The sequence below is a fragment of the Rattus rattus genome, chromosome 8 (assembly GCF_011064425.1).
Source record: "Rattus rattus isolate New Zealand chromosome 8, Rrattus_CSIRO_v1, whole genome shotgun sequence".
Taxonomy (NCBI): domain Eukaryota; kingdom Metazoa; phylum Chordata; class Mammalia; order Rodentia; family Muridae; genus Rattus; species Rattus rattus.
Genome location: NC_046161.1, coordinates 106,853,247 through 106,879,242, shown reverse-complemented (window position 1 = coordinate 106,879,242; position 25,996 = coordinate 106,853,247). Strand labels below are relative to the sequence as shown.

General features: G+C 49.6%; 2 protein-coding genes and 1 non-coding gene across 5 annotated transcripts in view; 2 read left to right on the top strand and 1 right to left on the bottom strand.

The window, feature by feature from the left end:
- The first annotated feature begins 130 nt into the window (after positions 1 to 130).
- On the top strand, positions 131 to 236 carry LOC116908465. The gene has a single exon (XR_004388983.1). It is a non-coding gene; the product is annotated as a U6 spliceosomal RNA (small nuclear RNA).
- Positions 237 to 7,484: 7,248 nt separating this feature from the next.
- On the top strand, positions 7,485 to 15,971 carry S100b (S100 calcium binding protein B). 3 transcript variants are annotated; one of them, XM_032911052.1, is made up of 3 exons: positions 7,485 to 7,694; positions 11,203 to 11,348; positions 14,741 to 15,971. In XM_032911052.1, the coding sequence occupies exons 2-3, from the start codon at positions 11,211 to 11,213 to the stop codon at positions 14,879 to 14,881; spliced, it is 279 nt and encodes a 92-aa protein (XP_032766943.1). In that variant the 5' UTR covers positions 7,485 to 7,694; positions 11,203 to 11,210; the 3' UTR covers positions 14,882 to 15,971. The 3 variants fall into 3 exon arrangements, with proteins under 3 accessions (XP_032766943.1, XP_032766944.1, XP_032766945.1); XM_032911053.1 differs by lacking the exon at positions 7,485 to 7,694 and adding an exon at positions 7,728 to 7,751; XM_032911054.1 differs by lacking the exon at positions 7,485 to 7,694 and adding an exon at positions 9,450 to 9,558.
- Positions 15,972 to 17,790: 1,819 nt separating this feature from the next.
- The window catches only part of Dip2a (disco interacting protein 2 homolog A), a 78,190-nt gene continuing 69,984 nt past the window's right edge, over positions 17,791 to 25,996 (bottom strand). Inside the window, exons 33-38 of the mRNA XM_032911055.1 lie at positions 24,974 to 25,035; positions 24,561 to 24,618; positions 23,003 to 23,077; positions 20,946 to 21,120; positions 20,136 to 20,259; positions 17,791 to 19,578 (exon numbers count right to left, since the gene is read on the bottom strand). Of these exons, the coding sequence (XP_032766946.1) occupies positions 19,326 to 19,578; positions 20,136 to 20,259; positions 20,946 to 21,120; positions 23,003 to 23,077; positions 24,561 to 24,618; positions 24,974 to 25,035 (747 nt within the window). The 3' untranslated portion in view covers positions 17,791 to 19,325. The remainder of the gene's footprint in view (positions 19,579 to 20,135; positions 20,260 to 20,945; positions 21,121 to 23,002; positions 23,078 to 24,560; positions 24,619 to 24,973; positions 25,036 to 25,996) is intronic.

Genomic DNA, 25,996 nt, shown 5'->3' with positions numbered 1-25,996 from the left:
GAACTCACTCTAAAGGCTAGACCAGGCTGGCCCTGAATTCATAGAGATCCACCTGCCTCTGCTCCCTGCGTAATGGGATTAAAAAGACATACCACCAGCAGCTGGCTACTTTAAATTTTAACTAACCCCAGGGCTCGCTTCGGCAGCACATATACTGAAGTTGGAACAATACGGAGACGATTAGCATGGCCCCTCCAAAGGTTGACACGCAAATTCGTGAAGCATTCCATATATTTCTTTTTCAAATTTAACCCCAAAGTCATTTTGGTTACATTCTCATTTCTCACTCATATTAACACTCAGTTGTACCGTTAGATCCTAGGGATTCGTTAGTTATAACTCCAAAGAAGGCTAGCTTCTTCCCAGTCCCTGCCCTTTTGACTGGAGCTCTGTCAAAATCAAACGGTAGCATTCTCAGTTTTCATCGCCCAAGCAACCAGTTGTTTACTTGGAAGGGTGTTGCTGAATGCTGTGTGAAGTTCTGGGACCAGATCACCCTAAAAGAAAAGAGGGGGACAAAGCCACAAGACTGTGTGACTGTGTGAAGAATAATGTTTCCCATTGAGTTAAGAGAGAAACAAAGAAACAAACAAGATTGGTGAGCCTGAGGGTTTTTTTTCAACCTTCAACTTGCCGAGATTGGATGGCATATCTCAGACTCCTTTTTATTTTTTTTATTTATTTTTTCCCCCCGGAGCTGGGGACCGAACCCAGGGCCTTGCATTTGCTAGGCAAGCGCTCTACCACTGAGCTAAATCCCCAACCCCTTTTTAAGTTTTTAAAAGTGTAATTTAAAAAGATGCAGAATTGTTCCACCAAGCCACAGTGCAGCGTTCCTTTTGATGGCTTCCCCAGCATTAGTTCCAATGTTTCTCTCACCCTGTGAGAGATTTTGATGAGTACCAAGGACACGCGGTACAGCGACGGCTCACAAGGTGGCTTCATGCGGCTGTGCCTCATGCCCCCACCTCTCGTGGTCTCCAAAACTTAGAAGGTTCAGACCCAAGTACAAAAAAACAATAGCCCTGTTGTTCTTGCTCTGGGCCCTTTTGTTACCCTGGCTCTGTGGGTTCCGGGCAAATAAATGGCAGGACCCTGCTTTCTGCTCCAAGCTGCTCACTGGGTTCGTTCTGGAAGGGTTTTGCTGACTTCCGGATGCAAACAGATGCTTTGGTGGAACTCAGTGTGATAGGAAAATAATAAACTGTGACACATGTGAATACTCACATTCTATAACAACGTGTCAAAGTGTGTGTGTGTGTGTGTGTGTGTGTGTGTGTGTATGTGTATGTGATATGTGTGTGTGTGATGAGTGATGTATGAATGATGTGTGTGTGGTGTGTGTGTGTGTGTGTATGTGTGTGTGTGTGATGTGTATATGATATGTGTATGTGTGGTATGTGGGGTGTGTGTGATGTGTATGTGATATGTATGTGATGTATGTGTGATGTGTGGTGTGTGTGTGTGATGTGTATGTAATATGTGTATGTGTGGTATGTGGGGTGTGTGTGATGTGTATGTGATGTGATGTGTGTGTGTGTGGTGTAATGTGTATGTGATTGTGTGTGTGTGATGAGTGATGTATGAATGATGTGTGGTGTGTGTATGTGATGTGTGTATGTGTGGTATGTGGGGTGTGTGTGATGTGTATGTGATATGTGTGTGTGTGTGTGTGTGTGTGTGCGTGTGTGTGTGTTGCAGGGTGGGGAGTGTAGTCCCGAACTCACAACCCTCAAATTGCGCCGGTGACTCAACCACATAATGGATCCTAGTGTGTCTGGCTCAGGAGGACACTACTGTTATTTGGAGCTCTGTTTTCTCCGACTGAGGAGTCTAGATGGCCCCCACAGTTCCAGGTTCATCCGGTAGACACGAACGGTGACTCTCCCGATATTAATGACCATCAACTGAGCGCACTGGGCTCTTGGTGCTGCATGTATATCTGGGCCACTACATCGCACGTGTGTAAGCTCCTTTCTGCTCAAGCAAACCCAGGTGGTGGCCTGAGAAACCTGAGCCTCACTCTGCGATGCTGGGGCTCCCAGGCAGGGCAGCAGCATCCACGCTGGTCCTGCTGGGTAGAAGGGCCGTTGGCTCTTGTGCTGACCTGATGGCTTCGCACACAGAAGCTTTTGTCCCCATCATCCCCCCCACTTCCTTTAGAACACAGATCCCCATTCTCTCCCCCGTGGTCATCAGGCACTGTAACGGGCCTCATGAGCAGCTTGGTGGCGGGCCCTTTGTATGAGAAAACAATACTGTCTTTCCGCCCGCAAATAGCAAGCCAGAATAACCTCTTCCTCCAACTGAGCAGATCCAGGAGCTGGCTGACCATGCAGGGATGGGGCAGAAGGGAGAGATGCTCAAAGACACCAGAAACAATGGCGGCAAAAGTGGTATAGGGTCTGGGTATCCAAACAAAGCTGCCAGGTCAACCCCCCGGGAATGGGAAATGCTGGCCCAAGAGGAAAAGTCTCTTTTCCAACATGTCAGTCCTGGACTCTCTACTCTATGTGTCTAAGAGCCAACTCCCCCAATTCCCTGGGTCAGCATGGCCTCACGACCCAATCAGAGGCCATATGGGTTCCTATGGCATCCAGACATGTTGTAAAACAAAGAGGGATTTGAACCCTCATCACCAGATCCCAAACATCCCCCGAGTGCCTCAGACTGAACTGTGGGCTGGTCCTCAACAGTCCATGAGCACTCGCCATGGGACAACTCTTTGCTACGAGACAGCAATGCTCGCCGGCCACTTCCTGCCCGTCACTTCTTCACTTCTTGGCCAACACCCACAGTGAGTTTAGTTAGACCACTAGCTTCTGGCTAGCATTTGGGCTCTCTGGCATTTTATTTGGCTGAAAGTAAACATTTCCTTTATAAATGGGCTCTTTGTGTTCCCAACATTTTATTATACGCGTTTGGGGGATTTTATATATTCAAAAAGCAACTTCACTGATGGCTTCAGGCCTGCCCATAAGACTCCAGAGTCATCCCTTTAACCACACAAGTGAGGTGTGGAACAATCAGAAGCCACAGCTCCTCCAGGCCCACCAAAGAAATAGGGCTCAGAAAGAACGGGCATTACAGAAAATGGAGGCTCCCTGGTTAGAGGTTGCGGGCCAGGACAAGGAGGCACGAACCGCCATTGATGACCTCCTGGAAGCTCATTGTGGAAAAGCCTGTGAGGCAAAAGCTCAAAGGGACAGTTGTAAGAGCTCGATGCCCAGAAACGTAGGTGAACATGCTTGTCTGTTAGATTTGGGGCCAGGGTCTGATCAGAACACGGCCTCTTTCTGTCTGTGAATCCCTAGGCCTCTAATAGATTCCCCAGCTCTCCAAATTCCAGGAGTCGAGTAGGTGCCATGAATCTCACTTCTGCAGACATGTACAGAACACCAGACTTGAAGACATCAGAACAGTTACCAACCATAGCACATTCCCCCACCATACTGGGTCCTTTTAATAATTGTCCCTCTCCTCACTTCGTCGCCAGACATTTCCTTCCACAGAGTTCAGGGCACACATCCCCATCTCCACCCTCTGGGGATCTCTCTACAGGAGCGCACTAGGGTCTACTCGGCACCTGTATGGCATGAAGCCTCCCTTCCCCTGAAACCTGTAGGAGAGACCCCATCACTCTGCCATGTGGGCCCTGCTAGGCATCTTTGGCGTTATTAGCTATTCTAATTAATTATTAATTATTATTAATTAATAATTGATTATAATAATTATTAATTATTCTAATTATACATGACATTAATAACTGTGCTAATAATATCTAACCCAGAAGGAGAATCTACCTCAGTGCCCACCGGTACCCCGATTGTAAGCTCTTTGGGCGTCTTCCGGTTTACACTGGCACCAATTTGCCAGATACAACCTTGGCTGAGGCAAACACGGGTTCTTTTATTTCAGTCTTAATCACTCATAGTAACCATCAGATCATGTGTTCCATGCCACATCATAAAACATTTATTCACATCTACACACATTTATTCAGATATAATTGTATCATAGACACGTGCCCTTACATAGGTATGATTGTATCATATACCATACCCTAGATACCATCCCCTGGACAGTTGATTGTGAGCCACGCGATGAGGGTGCTGAGACCCGAAACGAGATCCTTTATAAGCAATACAAATGCTTATTCACTGAGCTGTCTTACCGACACACACACACAAGCACACACACATACACACGCACGCACACGCACGCACATGCACACACGCACACATGATGCAGAATGGCTACAGAGAGTTAAAGAAGTTTCAAAGAGGCCTAAGAAGCCAAAAGGCTAAAGCTGGGACATGGAAAGAAATGAAAAGTCCAACCCAGTCGGAGCCCTGTGGACTAGCGAGCGTGGCTACTGCTGTTGTAGCGCCTTGAGTCCGGCTGCACAGACAAAAGAACAGGACCAAGGCCAGATAAACCAAAAGATGGGTGGATAGCAGGCCCAGGGGGTGAACGGGGAAATGGACAAAGAACAATTCAAGTAGGCCATGCCAAAAGCAGGAGCTAAGTGAGGCTGAAGGCCAGGATAACGGGAAACCACCCGGGATGTCAGTAGCCCGCAGTCAAAGTGTAAGGGGATATGTAAGGCACAATCGGTTCTTGTGTAGCTTGTGAGAGGCTTTGGGATGTGTGTGTGTGTGTGTGTGTGTGTGTGTGTGTTTGTATGCATGTTTGTGTGTGCAGTGTGTGTGTGTGTGTGTGGTGTGTATGTGTGTTCGTGCATGTGTTTGTGTGTATGGCGTGTATGTATGTGTGTGTGTATATGTGTGTTTGTGTGTGGTGTGTATAAGTATGTTTGTGCATGTGTTTGTACATGTGTGTGTGTTTGTATGCATGTTTGTGTGGTGTGTGTGTATCTGTGTGTGATATGCATGTTTGTGTTGTGTATGTGTTTGTGTGTGTATTTGTGTATGTATTTGTGTGTATGTATGTGTGAGTGTGTATGTGTGTGGTGTGTGTGCGTATAAGCATTTGTGTGTGTTTGTGTGGTGTTTGTGTGTGTATCTGTGTGTGGTATGTGTGTTTGTGTATGTATATGTGTTTGCGTGTGTTTTATATATGCATTTGTATGTATGTGTTTGTGTATGTATTTGTGTATGCATTTGTGTGTATGTATGTGTATGTGTGAGTGTGTGTGTATGTGTGTGTGTGTCTCTGTGTATCTGTGTGTGGTATGTGTGTTTGTGTGTGTGAGTGTGTGAGTGTGTGTATGTATGTGTATGTATGTGTATGTATGTGTATGTGTGACAGTGTGTGTGTGTGAGTGTGTGTGTGAGTGTGTGCACCCCGGTATGCTGCCAATGGAGCTGCATCCCCTGAACCAATAGCTACAGTTGATTGTGGGCCACCCAGTGTGGATGCTGGGAACTGAAGTCAGATCCTCTGTAAGCAACACAATTAGTCACTGAGCTGTCTTTCCAACACATTTGCATTTTCTTTAAGCCCAGTTTGTTATCTGTTTTCTATTCTCAACCTCTTTAATATTTGGGTATATTGGGTGCTTACAACCATAAAGTTGTCCAAAAACTAACTTTAAAAAGATGTTAAGGGGGCTGGAGAGATGGCTCAGCGGTTGAGAGCACTGACTGCTCTTCCAGAGGTCCTGAGTTCAATTCCCAGCAACCACATGGTGGCTCACAACCATCTGTAATGGGATCTGATGCCCTCTTCTGGTGTGCATGAAGACAGCTACAGTGTACTTAATATACAATAAATAAATCTCTTAAAAAAAAAAAAAGATGTTAAGGACGTCTTGGCTGTGCCGGTGCGCGCCTGTAATCCCAGCACTTGGGTGGGTCGATTCTGCATTCCAGATGAACCTGGTCTACAGAGCGAGTTCCTGGACCGCCAAGTCCAGACAGAGAAACCCTGTCTCAAAAAACCCTGAATAAATATAAATAATAAGTAAATAATTAATAAATAATAAAAAGTTAAGGCCAGTTCCCTTGGTGATCGATGCAATCTGGAACTTTCCTTCATTCTGTCAGCTGCCCTCCCTCGTTATCCGGAGCTGGTGTCTTCTGTCAGAGACTGTCAGCATCTTTACCTCCCGCTCAGTGGGAGCCATGTTGGTGTCCCTGCCTCAGATATGTCCGGGAACCGAAGAGATCTCTCCTACTCTCACTGGGGTGTAGGGATTGCTTTCACATCTCCGACTTCGGATCTTCCACTGCCATACCTCGGCGGCCCGTCTTGCTCTCTAACTGTCACTTCACTTTCCTGAGTGTGTCTTCTTTCCAGGATGTAGAAATCTTTGTCCACTCCATAGGACTCCTGTAACATTTGTGGGGGCTTGTCTGGGATCTGAAGATACACACATACACACACACTCACGCACGCACACACGCACGCACACACGTGTGTGTGCTCACGCACTTGGGTTTGAAGATCTCTACTTAAAGTCAGTGTAACTGACTGAAGACAGCTAGGGAGGGGTCAGAGAAGCCTCGATCATCCGGTACCCCAAGCGACATCACAAAGTAAGGGCCTCTTCCCAGCCATGATTATCATAACCATCTCCCCGAGTCAGCTCCCTTTTATTGTCTATTGATGACTAAGAAGATTAGGGGACCTAATCTTTGGGGACCAGTGGCTTTGATCTTGTGTCGATAAATGGTGAGTCGAACCAGAGCAGGGGTTTATACCTCCGCCCCAAAGCTAACCTTTCCTCAAGAAAAGGTTACATTCCAGGGCGGGAAAACTTCATTCTACCTCTAGCATGTCGCGTCAACCTCTTGGTCTCTGTGATATTTGGGTGACTTTTGTCACGCAGCTCTTCCCACAGACGCTCGGGACTCGAGGTGCAAAGGGACGTGTGTGACTAAGCTATCCTCCAACTGGGGAGTCTTCTGGGTTAGTTTTGTGCCTTTGTGACAAGAGGCACAGCGTTTCTTCCCTATTCGAAAAGAGCACAGGACGGGCCATCTCTAAAACATTTCTGGTGCAGACAGCTCAACCTTTGACCAGGGTGAGAAGGGAGAGAGGCCCAAGACACGGCTGGCGTGTCTTTCCCTCTGTGCAAAAGTACCAAGTAAGAAAGAAACTTACCGCACCCTGGTCCCTGAGAAGACTGGGCTCAAAGAGGAGTCTGGGGGGTAACCACTCCCCAGCATCACCAGCCACAGCATGGCATACCTGTAGGAGGGGACCAGGAAGCTGGCAGGCAGGCAAGAGGCTCAAGAGGCCTCCTTGGAAGCCAGCCATAGCCACACAGCCTCCAGCACTCAGCACCAGAAGTTTCCAGTTCTTGGCTGCGTATCTGCTGTTTGAATCAATTCACCCACGCCGTCTCTCCCCTCTTCCCACCAACCCCCCCCCAACTTTGCCTCTGGAACAGCATCAATATTCATATCCTAAATTTAAAAGGCACAGAGAAGCTGACTCCACACCTCCTGCCCAACAGACCCATATTCTTTCGAGATCAGATCCAATTGTGGCTGCCCAGTGGGTCCCCAGGGTACCACTCAATGGGGCCCTGTATGCAGGCCCGGTGGTTGTCCAGCTCCTCCCTACCCTTGGCCCCCATTGGCAGTCGCAGTCTCAGCCTGCAGCGGACTGCGCCAAGTCCACACCCAGTCCTCTCTGGAGGAAGAAAAAGGAGCTTCTCTGTCTACCCTCCTAGTCCTCGGACACCGAAGCCTGAGCGGACTCCAGCAGCAAAAGGTGATCAGGAGGTGAGAAAGAGCCACTGGCAGGACCCAAGAAAAACCGCTTCTTTCTCTCTTTGCAGGGTGAGGGGGCGAAGGGGATAGGATGGGAATTGAGCTTTGAAACTTTTTAGACGACCTTTGGGGACGTTTGGCTGCATTCCAAGGCTTCCGACGAGGCCGCCTTTCTTGTTTCCGTGTGACAGTTGTTGACATTGACTCTCTGAGGCGTCTGTGCTGCCATGGAATTGTGTCTGTCCCTGTTTTCGTGAAGCCAGGGAACCCTTGGGTCATTTTTTTCAAGATTCAGAATGACTACTGATGTTTTCAGAGATGGCGTCTGGTCTTCTTCTCTACGTCCTAAGGGAAGGATTTTCTTTCCTGGAATAGAGTCACCCCAAATCCCCAACCACAGCGCTCCCCTTCTCCTGTAGCTTTTCCCGGGGGGGGGGTCCCTGGAGCACCCAGGTGAGCTTTTCCAGTTTCCCTCTTTGAAATGCCAAGAACTACATCTCCAGACACCGCTCAAAAAAAAAAAAAAAAAAAAAAAAAAGAAAAATTGCAAAGTAGTTGAATCTTTTCAGATCATTATGAATTGGGGCAGAGAAATGAGGGTTTGGGAGTGGCCCTGACTTCTCTGGTACCCCTCCTGGGGAGGGGCAGTCTTCGTGGGGAACCCCTCCCCGGACAGGCAGTACCATTCCAAGAAGCTCAAGCCCTGTGTTTTCTTTATAAAGTCTCCTCCATTTGTCTTAGGAGACAGACAACTAACTTCTTTAGTTGAAGGAATAGGGGAAATTTGGAATGTCTAATGTACTTATGAGAAAACTCAAAGTTTACGGACTTTCCTAGCACATGGGATGTGGTGTGACACCGTTTGTTCTTAAGCCTTAGTCCTTAGCCACAAAAAGATCATTTAGCCTTCCCCTCCCCCAGTCCTTAGGACTTTGAGCAATATCAGTATGATGCAGAGTTTCTGGAGACTTTTTTTTTTTTTTTTAAATCAATAACTGTGCTGGGTACGAGCCAACCCTTGGGAGAGTAGAGGCAAGAAGATCATGATTTAGGAGAAAACCTGGGGACAGTGAGACCTCATGTCAATCTAAAAAGGAAAAACAGGCAGGTAATTCTGTGCCTGGGCCCTCCCTCCCCCCCCTCCCTCCCCTCCCTCCCTCCCACCACTCTTTTCATGCCACTAAATGTACTTTGTTTCATAAAAAAGCCAACCAAGCAAAAACAGTAACCAGGGGGTTGGGGATTTAGCTCAGTGGTAGAGCGCTTGCCTAGCAAAGCGCAAGGCCCTGGTTCGGTCCCCAGCTCCAAAAAAAAAAAAAGAAAGAAAAAAGAAAAAAACAACAACAACAACAACAACAACAACAACAACAACAACAACAAAACCAAAACGGTAACCAGGGCTGGAGAGATGGCTCAGCCCAGCATCCACACTGGCAGCTCACAACTGCCTGTCACTCCAGTTCCAGGGGATCTGACACTCTCCCGGCCTCTCTGTGGGCACCACGCATACTCACACATACCAGCCTGCAAAACACCCAGACACACAGAGTTTCTTTCTTTTTTTTTTTTTTTTTTTTTTCTTTTTTTTTTTTCTTTTTTTTGAGCTGGGGACCGAACCCAGGGCCTTGCGCTTGCCTAGGCAAGCACTCTACCACTGAGCTAAATCCCCAACCCCACGAATTTCTTTTTAGCTAAAAGACTAACAAGAACGGAAAACACAAGTTAAGAAACCAGGAGAGAGCATTATATCTTATCCCTTCAGGTTCTATTTATGGGAGGTACTTCAGGTATCTGGAAAAGACGAGCAAACCGAGGAACCAGAGGCCCAACAAAGGCCAAACCTTCCTTTCTCTTGCGGAGATCGTTCATAAAAAATGTAAGAAGTTACTACAATCTAATATGTTCAACATGGAAATGACTTTTGAGTGTCTTTTGTTTGTTTACTTTTGACGGTGCAGATTCTGGCTTAAGGATCAGATCTCAAGGCCAGGAGCTGCCTCTGCCTAAGTAGCTGGTCTCTGAAATGAGCCCAAGGCCGCCTCTCTCTCAGAGAGTTGAGCAGCCATCACCGATTCCTCAGGCTGTGGGTGCTCTCGGAGAAGGATGTTTGCTTCTCGCAGGCACGCATGCCTATTCACAAAGAGGCTGCTGTATTCCGAGGCCAGGCTAATGAGTAAGCACAGGACGCTGGGCTGTGCCTTGGTCTCCCTTTGTCAGCATGCCAGGAGAATCATATGACCTTGGAGTCCGTGTTGCTGCAAGGTCGCTTCACTGTTACTTTTCAAAACAGTTGGTACAGGGATACTTTTAATCTATTTTTTTGTTTGTTTGTTTGCCCCCACCTCATCCAAAAGGACTCATGTTTTTTATTTAAAATCTTAAACGGATATATTAATTCATATGAAAAATATGGTCTTTGTTAGGGCTTTTTAAAAAGATTTATTTATTTATTTATTTTATATATGTGAGTACACTGTCACTGTCTTCAGACACACCAGAAGAGGGCATCTGATCCCATTACAGATGGTTGTGAGCCACGATATGGTTGCTGGGAATTGAACTCAGGACCTCTGGAAGAGCAGTCAGTGCTCTTAACCGATGAGTCATCTCTCCAGCCCCTTTGTTAGGGTTTTGTTACTGCGATGAAACACCTTGACCAAAAAGCAAGTGGGGGAGGGAAGGGTTAATTCAGCTTATATTTCCACACCACAGCCCATCATCACTGGGATTCAGGACTGGAACCCAAGCAGGGCAGGATCCTGAGGGCAGGAACTGATGCAGAGGCCACGGAGGGGTGCTGCTTACTGGCTTGCTCAGCCTGCTTTCTTACAGAATCCAGGACCACCAGCCTAGGGATGGCACCGCCCACAGTGGGCTCAGCCTTCCCTCATCGATCACCACTTAAGAAAATGCCTACAGGTGGATCTTATGGGGGCATTTCTTTAATCAAGGTTCCCTTCTCTGAGATAGGACTTTACCTTGTGTCAAGATGATATGAAACTAGCCAGAACACGCTTGTTCTTGTTCTCGGAATCCTTTGCAAGTGCCTGCATAACCCCTGATATTATTGCTATATGAGGGTGCTGTTTATCCCATTTTTAAAATTGTTCATTGATACTAATATGTGTGTATATATATTTACTTGTTTCTAGTCATCCTAGCGTCTTTCTTAAATCCACCAGCTGAGGGTACATCCTGGAGACCTCTGGGATTGGGGTGGCCGCCAGGGAGACCTGGAATCATTCCCTAACACTTTGAGCATCTTCCCTAGTTTCTCATTGTCCCAACCCAACCAGAAGCCAATGGTCTTGGAAACTTAGCCCTGTGACCAATGGGGGACATAGAAGGGAGGGGGTGGACCCAGACAAGAGGATGAAATGTGGTCAGCATGGGTCCCAGGATGCGTCTCTGTTGGGCCTCTCTACCCTTCATCCGAGCTGAGCTCTGAGGTCTGAAAACAGCGTATTAAGTTCTCCAAAGAACGGGACAGACTACATGAAGAGGTGTCCTTCTTCTGCAGCCTCCGGGATGTCTGAGCTGGAGAAGGCCATGGTTGCCCTCATTGATGTCTTCCATCAGTATTCAGGGAGAGAGGGTGACAAGCACAAGCTGAAGAAGTCAGAATTGAAGGAGCTCATCAACAACGAGCTCTCTCACTTCCTGGAGGTAAGCCTTACAACACCATCGCTGAGCTGCTCCAGAAATGGTCCTTACGTCCGTTTCTGCCTCTGGGTACCCTGGGTTACTTCTGGATGTCAGTCTGAACAGCTAAGCCCTCTGAGTATGAGCTCAGATGGGCTGTTTCTGTCCCTTGAATCTAAGACTCTGTCGTGGATTGATGTCTATATGCGGGTGAGGGCGGGCACGAGATAAGGCAAGGCCTGTGATTGGACAGTGAAAAAGAAAGGCGGGGGCAGAGTTTTTGAAAGGCCGGAGAGATAGGAGAAGGGGGAAGAGGAGAAGATGGAGAAAGAGAAGGACCACCCAGATCTGTGTGGCTTTAAATAGCCACAGGTAACTGAATATCTTACAAGGGATGGGTTATTACAGGACAATTTGTCTTATCTAGGTGGGCAGTTTATATCAATATCAATTGGCTCTGAGTTTATTGTGCGGATGTTTTGTGGAGTGAGAATTTATTGCTATAATCTGATTGATAAATTACAAGCTTCTTGAGTTTTGATTGTACCAGGATACTGGGAGTTGTGACTATAACCACAGGGGGCGGATGCTGGGACTATGAGCAGAGTTTGCAACAAGAGAGCTGTGAGATAGGTGGCCACTGCACGAGGCTAGCCGTGGAGGGGGAGAGACCACTGGGGACAGAGAGTAGCAGGAGGTATCGTGGCCTGGTGCCTGGGATTATTCGTAACTGTTTAATATTTACCGCCGTACTCCATGGGCGAAGACAGCAGAGCAGAACAGTAAACCACTCACGAGTGACACTCAGGAACTGTCAGCTGTCATGGCAGGCATCTGTAGACCTAATACTTCCAAGGTGGAAACAGGGAGCCAGCCTGGGTCGTACAGGGATAACGTCTCTCAAAACACAAAAGGCCAGTGAGGAGGCTTAGCAGGTAAACACACCTGACCCTGATGATCTGTGTTTGATTCCTACATGGCAGGAGAGAACCAATTCCACACGTGTACCACGGTATGAGAGTATGTAGGTACGTGCGTGCACACACACACACACACACTCTTTTTTTTTTTTTAAAGCATGAGACGTTTGGGGGGCAGGGAAGAAATCTTTTCACTTTGTCTAGCTGTCTGGTACCTCCAACAAAGAAATACCAGAGGTTAAATAAACATTGACTGATCACTCAATAACTCAATATTTGAGATACACGGGCTCGCAAAACATCCAAGCTAGCATAAACCACAAGGGAATAGTTGCCCGAGGGGAACAGGAGGCTCCCCGGGGTATATGACATGGGCTGGCCTAAGTTTAGTTTGGAGTCCACTTAGGAAGCTGCTGCAGGATCCCTGACAGGCTGTTTTTCTCTGGGCACTTAATATTCTAGTAGTGAAAGCATTCCCTTCCTGACCCACTGTCTCCTCTGCCCTTGAGTCAGCTTACCAAGCGGGTCTACTGCCCGCAAACCAAGTGCTCTCGTGGAGGTGAACTGTAATCCTTCTGTCACCCAGTGCTCCCTCAGTCCCCTAGACCAAGGCTCGAGGCACACCTATAGTGATATGGAAATGCTGTCGGTGCTCAAGGAATGCGTCCTGCCACAGAGAGCGCCCCCTTGGGCCACAGAAGTAGCCAAGCACACAGACAGAGGAAAACTAGTCAGTGTTTGATCAAGTGCCAAGTCTGGGTCTGACTCCCAGGCACGGCCGTTTCACGTGGTAACAGGTAACCATACTCCGAGTTAACTGGGTAGGTTGATACTCACTGAGCAGGCCTTCCTTGTGGGCTTGCTGGAGAAGATTTCAAGTGGGCTTTTGGGGATTAATTCCTAAGACATTCAGATACCGGGTAACAGGGACTCAGGAACAGGATGCATAGCTAATTATAGCCCCCCCACACTCTGCCTTTTGACTTAATCTCTTCATGTTTGAAGAAGAGTATGCAGGGACACGGGGAGCATGTCAAGCTCCTCACGGTTAGGGAAAGCACAGCTGATAACAGCTTAAGATCCTCGCTACTCCCCTGATTGACGACAGGAAAAAAAAATTAGCCGGTAATGGCCCATTTATCAACAATAACTCATGTAAGTTATCAAAGTATCTCACCTGTTTGCTGGCCTGGTTCAACAGAAGCCTTAGAGGAAATCAACTTGAAGGAGGGAAGGTTTATTGATTTATTTGGTTGGTTTTGTTTTCCAAGACAGGGTTTCTCTGCGTAGCCCTGGCTGTCCTAGAACTCACTCTGTAGACCAGGCTGGCCTCGGAGTCAGAGATCCACCTGCCTCTGCCTCCTGACTGCTGGGATTATTGGCATGCACCATCATGGCCAGACAAGGACGATTTATTTGGGCTCATGATTTCGGTGCACAGTTGTCAGGCTTCACTGTTTGGGGGCCTTGGATGAGGCAGACCAACCCACTGAGGAGCAAAGAAACGAAGGGGCGTGGCCCAGTGATGCAGCTTCCTCCCACTTTGCCTACCTCCCAAAGGCTCTATCATCTCCCCGTGTGCCACGGGTTGGTACCAGGCCTCCTACATAAGCCTCTGGAGGCCATGTAGGTTCGAAATCAAGGGACCTGTGTTGTAACTGGGAGAACGACACTGTTCCCATCTGTCTCTCGGGAGATGTTTTTGTTTGTTTGTTTGTTTTGTTTTTTTTTCCGGAGCTGGGGACTGAACCCAGGGCCTTGCGCTTACTAGGCAAGCGCTCTACCACTGAGCTAAATCCCCAACCCCTCGGGAGATGTTTTAACAGCCTCCGGTGAGCCTCTGGGAATCACCATCTTTTCCAGGGGAATGTTTGTATTTAGGGAAGCAGTTGGCTTCCCTACATAGCTTTCCTGTCAGGGAGGTGGGGGGCGGGGGAGGTATTAACTCAAGCAGGCTGTACTAAGAGCCCATTCTTCCCACCGGGTTTCAGGCCTGCACTGTAGGGGCATCAGTTAGGAGCAGCCTTACCATTCACCTGGCTTTGGCATCAGAACTGTCAGGGGGGAAGCCTACGATGCTAGGAAGCTGCTCGTGAAGAGAAAACTCTGACACGCTCCCAAGTGGTATTTTAGTGAATGTTAGGATCCACACGGCTTCCAAACACATGGACACTCGGGAGTGCTGAGCTCATGTCTCTCAAGTCACTAGCCCAGGCTGAGCCGGGCTTCACACACGTTCACAGGGCCCTTTGTTACTCCTTCATCTTTCCCCCCATTTTGAAGTAATCCAGGCCACTGCCGCACCAGACCAAAGGGAAGAGAACAGACCGCTCCCCTTCCTTCCCCGTGGCTGACTGTCCATGCTCACACGGGGCTGTTAGGATTCTTCATTTCCTGTACCGGGATCGTTTCTGACGCAAATCAAACCAGCCTGGCACTTTTAATAGCACTCTGACGGCTCCGGTTTAAATCGTCTCCTCTCTCTCTCTCTCTTAGGAAATCAAAGAGCAGGAAGTGGTGGACAAAGTGATGGAAACGCTGGACGAAGATGGGGATGGGGAGTGTGACTTCCAGGAGTTTATGGCCTTCGTCTCCATGGTGACCACAGCCTGTCATGAGTTCTTTGAACATGAGTGAGACAAAAAAGAAAAGTGGCTGAGCCGTTTCCCCGTGGCAGACATGAGGGCCACGAGAGGAGGCACGGCAGAAGGCTCGTGGGCTGGAAGGAGCTGCGCTCTCTAGACGCATGTAACTAATTAGGAAGCTTGATTTGCTTCGGGGATGAAACTCTGACCCCGTTCCCAAGGGCTGCTTTAAGTTAGCACATCGTTTCTGCTACACTAGGTATTCCTGTGAGCTGAATGGTCCCGGGAACTATTGATAAGAGTCACTGAGGGGACGAAATCAACACTCTGTGGGTATAGCACTGGCTGTAGACCACCATGCTCCTGTGGAAGGGTCACCTGTAAAAATCAAGGCAGACTACCAATAGCACTTCCGTCGGACAGCTTTCTTAGGTGTAGTGTATGCTGTCCATGCATCTACAGACCCATAGCTGGATCCACTGCCACCCGAAGAGGTTGACTTGCCCTTACAACTGCTTGTCCTCTGTGCAAACGATGCCCCGGAAAGTTAGACCTATCACCCACACCCTCCCCCCACCCCCGCCAGCCCAAAAGGACAGCACACTCAAGTTTCTTCTTCCACAGTGAGCCGTGGATCGTTACTAAGTACGTATTTGACACCAACAGTTCTAACTGGCGGAACGATTAGATCTCGCACACGAAGTATTAGCATCCTAGCTCATGACCGAGAATCAAAATTCTGCTCAGCAGATGTCTCCTTTCAGGATGACACCATTGTCCCCATAGGACAGGGACAGAGGAGGGCACTGGAGAGAGTGTCAGGTCTTTTTCTAGCTATATCTTCCTCTCTCCCTCTGCTGCCCATAATGTGAGTGACCCTGGAGGGTGAGACTTGCAGGGTGAGCTGCTGAGGAATGAAGGGCCACTGAGATGTGTCCTTTAGCTGCTGGGCATCATGTCTGACCTGCTGGTGCCTAGGGCCTGCTTAACACTCGGCAAGGCTGCGAGCTGAGGACTGTGGGAAGCCGGACTTGATGCTTTCTAACCTGCATATTTGAATGCTGAAGGTTCAAACAATCCAAGTTACAGATAAATAAAAACCGCATTGCAAGTATTAAAAAGCCATTTTAGGAAAATTCTAATTGCTCTCACCCACCTCTTTTTTTTAGTACTGTTATTTATTTATTTATTTATTTTTTTAGGAGTTGAGACTTAGAAGTTCATTAAGACAACTGAACAATGCCCTTGGGTAAAATAAAAACTGTTAACAATTCTCCATCACCACTGGAGAAGAAATAAAAATCACCCACCCTTAAGAGCCCAAGGGTAGGGGGTTGGGGATTTAGCTCAGTGGTAGAGCCCTTGCCTAGCAAGTGCAAGGCCCTGGGTTCGGTCCCCAGCTCTGGAAAAAAAGAAAAAAAGAAAAAAAAAAGAGCCCAAGGGTGGGTGAAAGGCAGCTAGAACTGCGGGAGGCTCTTCAACGGTCAAAGGCTGCACAGAATCAGATCGCCCCATGACCAGAGAGGATGATGTGGCTCTGACAGGCAATTTTCTGCCCTGGCTGGATCACCTGTTAGCTTTCTTACCACTGGACAGAATTCCCGACTTAACGGAAGAAGAATAAATATTTGTTTAGCTCCTGCTTTTGGAGGTTCATCATAGAGGGAAGGACATGGCGGTGGAGGTCACACCGGGGCAGGTAGGAAGGAGATTGAAAAGGACAGGAAACTGGTACACCTTTCAAGGCCTGCCCCAGCAACCTACTCCTAGTTAGCCCTCCTGGAGACCAAGGGGCCTACCACATGGAGCTATGGAGAACGGTGAGAGAGTTCAGGGCAGCACTGAAGACCAGAACCTGGCAATGCATGGGGCTGGGGGCACATGGAAGGCACTGTGGGGGACCAGAGCTGCTGGGAGCTATCTACAGGGGCTCCCCGAGTCCTCTTGTCCCCAGCCTCATGGGGACAAGTTTTGACACATGGTCACAGTTTTGACACATGGTCAGGATATCTGCCTTGCCACGCCTCCTGAACCCCTCTAGGAAGGCAGCTGTGGTGACTGACGGGAGGTTCTTGCCTGTGAGACTAGAGCTCGACTGGAATTTCATACCAATGAAAGCTCCCTTGCTATATGTTGTCCCCGCCCCCCAAGTGATACTTTATTTGCTGGGTGTGGGCAGGGCACCAGGTCCTGCCCTCTGGTGAGCGGGGCTCCTGAGCCAACCCTGCTGAGAAGCTGCACTCTCAGCCTGGCCCTCTCTGGAGAGGTGCTCTGTAGTGGCCGGATCTTCTCCAAACGACATGAGCAGCAGAGCAGCAGCAGCTCAGGGAGGAGACTCAGGCTTTCACCACAAGGTACCCAAGAAGAGAACAGGAAAGGACGAGTTGAGGCCATTCGTTCCCCAGGATGGTGACAGTGGCAGAGGGGTAGTAACCAGTGCTGGGGCTGTGACCTCGCCCATGTGGCCCTTCTTGGGGTAATGGGTGTCCAGGCACCACACCCACCGCAAACTCCGACCTACCCATGCGACAAGCAGAGCTGAGGCTAGGCAGACATGCCACCGTGGAAATCAGAGTAGGCACCCGGGAGGTGACTCCCAGTACAATGGGGAGGCGGTGCTGGCAGTGCCGTCACTAAGACATGTAGAATGTATGTAACGGATTCAAAAGTCTGTAATTTATTAAGTACAAGAGCAGATTATAAAATAAGGATGTGGTCCTAATTTTGTTTAGAAAAAGTTTTAAAGGCTAAAACCCCCTGAGATTCTTGGTAATTTTAAGGCTGCTGTCACTTGTAAGTAGGACTCTGGAAGATTTTAAATTTCCTCTCTGACCCTTCAATGTGTTTTCTAGATTTCATACGATAAGCATAATTGTGTTTATATTTCTGAAAGAACTAATGCATAATAAAATACATCCCACTTTGGGAAACTTTTAAAACCCTTTCACACACTTCAAAATGCAGAATTACAAAGTCAATAGCTTTTATTAACATGATATAAAAAATTAGTGTGATCTACAGAATTCCCAGAGAGTAATCTTAAAACATTTTAATATGATTCTTAAAATCTTAACAGATACGTTCTCACCGCCACTGAGTTTTCAATACAAAAGTTTACAGGCGCCGTCTGCTATAAAACTACAGCGTTGAGACGGTGGCTAGGTAGTTCGGGCCCCTTCTCGGCCGTCCACCGCGCACCCTATTGGTAGGTCTGCTGCTAGACTCACGTGGATTCTGTACATGGTTATAACAGGATTATTACAGCTCCAGCATGTTTTAACATACTACACCACAGTTCGATACCATGAGCAACAGGGCTACGCCATGTAGTGCTTCCCGATGTGAGATAGGAGGGTAGAACCAGTTAGCTGGACTCACCGAAGCACAAGTCCAGGCCAACTCTAGAAAGATCTAGCTGTCTCTATACGATTCTTAAACATCTCCATCCTTCCAAACCCCTAAACCCCAATAACCTGATAACATTAATCTTTCATTAGTTATATAAAAATAATCTTAGATTCATGCTTGACATCAAACTCTTATAAGTATCTAAAAGATTTTACATTCTCTTTTCTGACTTAAGTACAATATTAGATCACTCGGATTTCAAGTTTGGATAAAATAACTAAAAACGGTTTGGCCAAGTTTTATAGGCACATAACTCAAATGCAAAGCCAAGAGGCTGCAGCTATGTCCACCCTAGACAGACGGGCTCCCATGGTGACGCAGCTGAGTGAGAGGCCTGGCTGACACACGGGTGAGGAGAACTCGGGTGCCACTCATGCGTCCAGATCTGTTCACAAAAATAATTCCGTATGCTTCACGAGAGGATGGACACTGTGATGTTGTGAGAACTTGCAGTTTAAAGGTCACCACGTTACAGGCTAGGAGAGTGACTTTAAATTAATGCTGGTTTCTCTCTGACACAGGATCTAACTAGACAGTCCGAAATGGCACTTGCTGAGCGTCAGTGACACACACACAGGCAGGCCACCGCTTCAGTAATCGCACTGGACAGAGGAAGCTGTGTGACTGCGTGGGGAACGGGGCTGCTCTCTTCGTCAGCCTTCCTAGGCAGGCTTGGCTCAAAAGTTCTCTCCAGCATGGGCTTGACATATATGCTTCTTATTACAAGTGGGAATAAATAATCAGGAAATTATATATTTAGAAATCAGGAGTAACTTTTTACCCTAAAAAAAGTGCAAGCTTGCAGTAGGGCAGAGAACAGCCGTGGCGTGGCAATGTCCGCAGCGGAACGCCAGGCCTTGCCTTCCCTTCCCAGTCACCTAGGTTTTGGTAGATATCCTTGGCAGATCCAAAACACTGCTTTTGTTGGCTCCGAGAACGTTCTAACGTGATGGTCGTTCAGGACACTGCTGAGGGTCTGAACAGCACGCAGCTCTGAGCTGATGAAGCCTGAGACCCCTCCCCCAGGGCAGGAACCCTGCAGCCAGCTTTGCCTCCGCCGTTCACACAGCCAGCTCTGTCCAGTGGGCTCACATATTGTAGGCCACGTAGATGGGGTCCAGCTGGTCGGCCAGGAAGCCGTCGCGCAGGTGCATGCGCTGCTTCTCGCCCCGGGAGTTGATGGGGATCACTCCAGGGTCCACAATGACCACCACGCCCACCACAAGGTAGTGCTCCTCCAGCACGACATTGGTCACCAGGGCCACCAGGTCCAGGGCATCCTGCTCCAGACCATCGAGCTCCACCACCACCACCAGCAGGTTGGTCCAGGTGAACACGGCACTGAAGGAGAATAAACGGTGGCGGGGATCGTCAGCACCCGGAGCAGGCAGCCGCTTATATCATTAGCACGGTGCTGCTATTAGGCAGCACAACCTTAGGCCCGGCCACTGCATCTCACAGGGAGGATCTGCTCTAACGTTCTCGACAAGAACAACCGGCACTTGCTGCTGAAAGCTGTGCTCGCCCAGGGCAAGCTCCCAACACGGTGAAGAGATCTCGGCTCACCGCGGTTTAAATGAGAAAACCACATTCACACTAGAAACACTCCAGATGAGAACTCTGTGTGCTGGAGACAACTGTGTGGTTTAATCTGAGCGGAGAAGGAAGAGACGCAGAGGCACTCTCTGGTGCTGTCTTGTAGGAATGTATGTGGGAGAACGGGTAAGAAGCCTGGGTCCTGAGCTCTGGGAGAAAGAGGCAATCCAGCTCGCCGGGGACTGTAATCGAGTGGGGACCGAGCCGGAATGGTGCCTGGTACTGCCCCGGGGCAGTGCTCCAGCCCAGGGCGAGGCTGACGGACAGCACAGGAGAGCCCGCCCTCCCTCCCGCCCTCTTACCACTCCGCGATGCTCCTGTGTGCCCGGATCACAGAGGTCTCAATGTCGATGGGGTGATAGCGCATGCCCCTCAGCTCCAGTGTCTCGTCCAGAGAGCCGACAACATACAGCGCATCGTGTCGCTCTGTGAACGTGGGTACGTACATGCTCGGGAGTCAAGTTACACCGTGAGCCTGCCCACCCTACGGACCACAGCTGGCCTCTGCCACGGAGGCCATGAAACCAGTTGTGCTTGCACTTGTGCGTCAGGCCGGGTGGGCAGAGGGGACGCCAGCATCTCAGACTCACTCTGCACTGGTCAACAACCCCGCACAACAGCGGTGGATGTGACACGCTTTTAAATCATTTTTACCCACAGAACGTTACAGTGACCGTAGGCTACAAAAGTCCTGACTTGAGCTGTTAGGCCTGCAGGGGCCAGACGCTCGGGGAACGATCAGGGTAGAAAGATACTACACATGACGTTAGGACCATGGAGAGCACGCCATGCTAATAAAAATGCAGTTTGTGGGGCGGCTACGTCATTGGGAGAAACCTCACAGCTCATGACCAATAGTACATCCTCTCAGCATCTCCTCCAGAGGCCCAGAGTAGGAGGTGACGGCAGCAACAGGAGGAGCAGCAGTTCCACCCACAAGAGTTCCTGGAGCCTGTTTTTCACCCCACACTGAGAACACAAATCGCAGCCAGTGGGGGACACTATGAGGTAACTGAGGGCTTCCCAAGCCTAGGGGAGTGGCCCACAGGCTACAACAGCCAACCCCCAGCCCCGGCAGCGCCGAGGCTAGCCCTTCAGCGAGGGGTTCTTACCTCCACTGGCATCAGTCAGCTCCGTCCTGCGAAGGAAGCCAAGGTAGCCAGTCCTTGCCCAAATGGTCTGGGTGTCTCCAAAGCTCAGCCGGGCACTGAAGTGGTCAGCGTGAAGTGCCTCCTCCCCATAGACCGTGTAGTACCCAGTGGCGTTGTGGGGGCTGCTCACCCAGATCTAGTGGGCAGGGGTGGATCGCTCAGTACTGGTTCTGTCCTTCAGAGTCTATGGCCCAAGATGACCTCAAGATACCACCCAAGGGGAGGGTGGCATTCCCAGGCTTATTTTGTGAACTAAATACAACCACAGAGAGAGCAAACACAACTATGACTGATAATCACTATTTCTTCTATCTCGTCTTCCTTCTCCCTCCCTCCCTCCCTCCCTCCTTCTTCCTTCTCCTTTTAAACAAGGTCTTGCTATATAGCTCAGACTGGCATCCAGTTTATAATCCTCAGCCTCATACACAGATACATGAACATATATATACGAGGGTGTATATCGCCATGCCTAGCATAACCTCTTCTAAAACAAACTGTTCCTTTGTTCCAGGAATGGTATCTGTATGGCTCTGTCCTGTCTGGATGTGTTTCCACTGCCACATAGCAAATGTCAGTGAGAGAGAGCAGGGCTGTCTGGTGTTCGCGACAGAGACAGGTTAAAGCACACTCTGTACAGAGCACACACATGCTCACTCACTCATGCCTAAACAATGTAAACGGCAGACACCCCGGTGTCCACCACACCCCTGTGCACCCGTGCTCATGTGCACTCATGCAGGAGGCCCACAGATGAGCTGGTATGCACCACGAATAGACCAACATCTATAGGTGTGTACCCAAAGTCCTCAACGGTGTCAGGGGCCTCTTGAAACACAGCCCACCCAGAACCCACCAAGCTGCCCACACTAACAATGTCAGGCAATATGGGGAGCTCAGACCTCCCAAATCTTGTGAGGACTCCCCTTGCTGGCCCTCCTTCCCTCCAGGCTTAGTGCCTGTGAATGAGGCCTCACCTGCCCCATCTTCCCATGGTACACAAATGACGGACCCTCTCTCCCCACATCCTGCAACCTACTCACTACTTGTGAGTGAAGGGCCTTATCTGCCTGTTCCTGAGGGCCCATGGCCTGCCCACACGCCATGAGTGAAGGATTCCACTTATCCAGCGCCCATGAGTGACAGACCTACTTTCCCACTGTCTGTGAGAGGTTCCACCTACCCACTCTTCCTGAGTGAGGGACAATGCTTGTTCACTGCCCATGAGTGAATGTTATGTCTACCTGAACATGAGGGGCTCTCTTCCCCCACCTACTACCCCCATGAGTGAGGCATCCTGATTACCCAATGCCTAAGACAGGCTCTCAGTCTCATACGAGGCTGACCTTCGGGACACTAGGGATCCTGAGCCTGAAACAGTTTGTGTGGCCTTGAGCTGGGGCCAATGTTGGACTGCCACTGCTTTGACCTTGGCTCTGATGTAAACGCGATTTTTAAGGAGTGGCTGACCAGTTCTGTCCAGAGCAGGTGGTCCTGTTCCATGTGCAGCTGATGGTCCCGTTTAACTCCCCTGGCACACCAATGCCCTCATAACCTTGTTGGCAGCTGACCCAGGGAGAGGCCTCTCTCCCCACATACTGGGCAACCGTACATATAAGCAGGGCCAGAGTGCAGGAGAGGTAGGGAGAGACCGTTTCTAGGACTCTTAGGACATCTGGAAGCGGGAAAGCACTTCAGAGCACTTGCTGCTCCTCCAGAGGACCTGAGTCTGGTTCCTAGCACCTCCTCAGGCTGCTCACGACCACCTGTAGCTCCAGGTCCAGGAAAGACCCCAGCGTCCAGCATCTACAGGTGCCTGCACTTGTGTGCACACATCCACAGTACAAACATACGCACAGAGTAAAGAATAACAAAAATAAATGCTTTAAAAAGACATTTGAAGTCCCAAGAGGTTCAGGATTCCTGAATTTCTAAGGGGGTTCTGAAAGGAGGAGAGGGAAGCCAGGGTCCGGAAGGCCCTTGCTCTTCTGGGTCAACCCCCAGCCTCAGGCAGCACTCACCTCACCCAGGTGTGAGTCTCCGAGGGGCCCTTTGGTCTCAGTGTGTGCGATGATGACCTTCACTCCTGGCAGAATCTGGAAGGAGGAGGGCAGCTCAGCCCCGGTGACCGGGATGCGGTAGTGATGGCTAGTCCCACTTCTCACACTCGTCCCTACCTGCCACCACGGGCCTGACTACAGATCAGGGGTTTAGACGCTGTTCTAATTTGATCTGAATTTTAAAAGAAATTTTAGCAGAAACACGTTGTGAATCTGAGCAAAATGGCCTGGTTCCTGAAAACAGGTGCTGCTTTCTTTCCTGGGAGAGCATTCTGAGGATCCTCCAGCCATTCCCTCAGGTGGTTCTCCCTGACAAACACAGTCCTTCCCAGGCTGCTCTCGGCATGAGCTGCTAGGGAGAGGTACCGCACCTGTGAGCTTCTCTGCTGACCCAGGCAGCTGAGTGGCCGTGTGTCCTGCTAAGCTTACCACATTCAGTCTGGGGGTCCTCTCTGGTCTGGGTCACACCACCCTGTTTCTGAAGTCTGGCCCCAGGCTCCCCATGAATAACACAGAGGATGATAACGTGGACCTCAGAAAAGTGGAGGGGGAGCTGCAGGAACGCATGAACTAATAAAGGACACCAGGCATTTCCTGGCTCTACACTGCTGAGATGCTCTGTTCCCTCACACATGGGTGGAGCCTCTCCTCACTCCCTCCATGGCCCACCTGAACCCCGAGAGCAACCGACTGAGAACACAATTCCAGCAGGCCCATGCTACTCCGCAAAGCAGTGTGCAAATAGCTGTGGTGCGGCCACATGTGGACACGGTGGGTACAGCTATAGACAGGACCCCTCAGGGCACCGAGGACTGGAAAGCATGTCGGATGCTGTCTCTGACTCCCTCCTTGCCCCTAAAAAGACAGCTGTGGCCTGGGCAGTGGCCAGTGGGCGTCTGGGGCTAAAGTGCACAGCCCCGGGAACCTCTGATCATCTTGGATATCGAGAGGTTGACGTTAGGCAGGCAGCACGTGCCCACTCCGTTGACCTGTAGTACTCTCTCCCTGCCTAGTCAGTCAGTCCTCCTCGACCTCTCCTTGCTTCTGAGGATGCTGGTCTGCCAGGATTTCTCTGCTGACCCAAAGGGGCTCACACTTCTGTTTGTCATTCTTGGGCAAATTTAGCCCCCCCAACTGCCTGGAGGTTTCTGGGGACCTCACTAGGCCAAGACTTGCTTTGATGGCAAATCTCTGGTTGTGCCCTGGTGGGGCCTGTTCTCTTCTATCACCCTGGACTAGAGAATACTTCACACCTTCAGTCCAGGATCAGAGCTGCCCTTTATGACTGGAAGTGTGAGGGCCCTTGATCCATCCACAGCCTACCCACCCCACACCCTCCCAGTGTCTGCAAAGAGGCAGTCTCTTCCTGCTTCTCTATCTGGGCTCTCCAGCGCCAGGTCTATGCTCACAGCATTCGAGGACCTAATCTCACATTTCGGTGGCCCTGCCCGTCCCACACATTCACTAGGAGCACGTGCCCCAGCACTGTCCACACCACAGGTTATAAGGTTTATGCTACCTTCCCAGACTCCATCAGCGGCAGACTGTGCGGAGAACCCCGTTCCACCAGACGAACTCTAAAAATGGACAAAGAAAAGAAATTCAGAATGAAATTTACTCCATAGTCATTTCTATAACTCTGTCTTTTTTTTTTTTTTTTTTTCCCGGAGCTGGGGACCGAACCCAGGGCCTTGCACTTACTAGGCAAGCGCTCTACCACTGAGCTAAATCCCCAACCTCATAGTCATTTCTAAAACGGCAAATCACATGTATACAAGTAAGCCCATGGTGGCATTTCCTGAGGTAAGTGTCCCTGCCTTGGACAGCACCATTACCTCACAGGAGGCTGGAGATGCCCAGTTCGGGCAATCCCAGCCTGCAGCACTTAGTTACAGAGGACGGGTGAACCGTGCAGGCGGGGAAGGGCAGTACCTGTCATGGCGCAGTGCCCGCATGTCCACATAGACCGTCGTGGGATCTGGGCCTGTTGTGCCCTGGAGGAAAACAACAGAGGGATTTCTCTCAGGATTCTCATGCTCTGCTCAGGTTCACATGCGTGGCCGCATGGTAGCCGCTCCCAGGCTGCCTGTGACTCCCGGAAAAGAAGCTTTGCATCTTGCATCCAGTCTGCACAAGGGCTGTGGGCCCCAGGCAGAGTCGATGCTGTCCCCCAAACATCTACTTGGCTAGATGATACTGAGCAAAACTAATGGTGAATGAAACATCAGATCCTAGGATTCTTGTCAGTACTGGCAGTTTCTGACCCTGTTGGCCTCTGCTGCCTGATACAAGAGTGCAGCTTGGGGACATTTCCACCCAGCATCAGGCCGGGGCCTGGCATCCCACTAACTCCACTGAGGACTAAGCACAGCAGACACTCAGTTGAACCAGACAACCTGAGTGTCATCCCATGTGGCAGAATGTATCAGTTTGTCACTGAGCGGAGTTTGTTATTATTACACTTATTTGATTGTGTGTTTGCGTGCACACCCACATGCCTAGAGCATGTGTGAGGGAGTCAGTCGTCCTCCTCTGCCATGTGGCTCCCAGTGACTGATGTCAGGTCATCAGACGCAACAGCAGTCACCCTCAGCCCCGAGCCATCTCACTGGCCTCGCATTGCTGTTTTACTGACGAGGGACATCGAATTAAATGGATACCCTGGTCAACACCATTCCCTGAGGACTCTAGACAGCATAACCTCTCTCCAGCCTCTGAAAAACTCCTTTCACCTTTGGTTACAAAGGAGCTTTTGTGAAGTCAAACGCTTCTCCCTGTGAATAAACTAAGACGGCAAGAGAAACATGTATTCTGAAGTCCATGGAGGAGCACATGGACTCAGAGAAGCAGGGTGGGGTGGGGTGCTGGAAGGAAGGGGGAGACAGACATGGAGACACTAGCAAGGTTGAGGGCTAGGGCGAGGTCCTACCTGCTCAGCTAGTTTTCCCAGCCTGT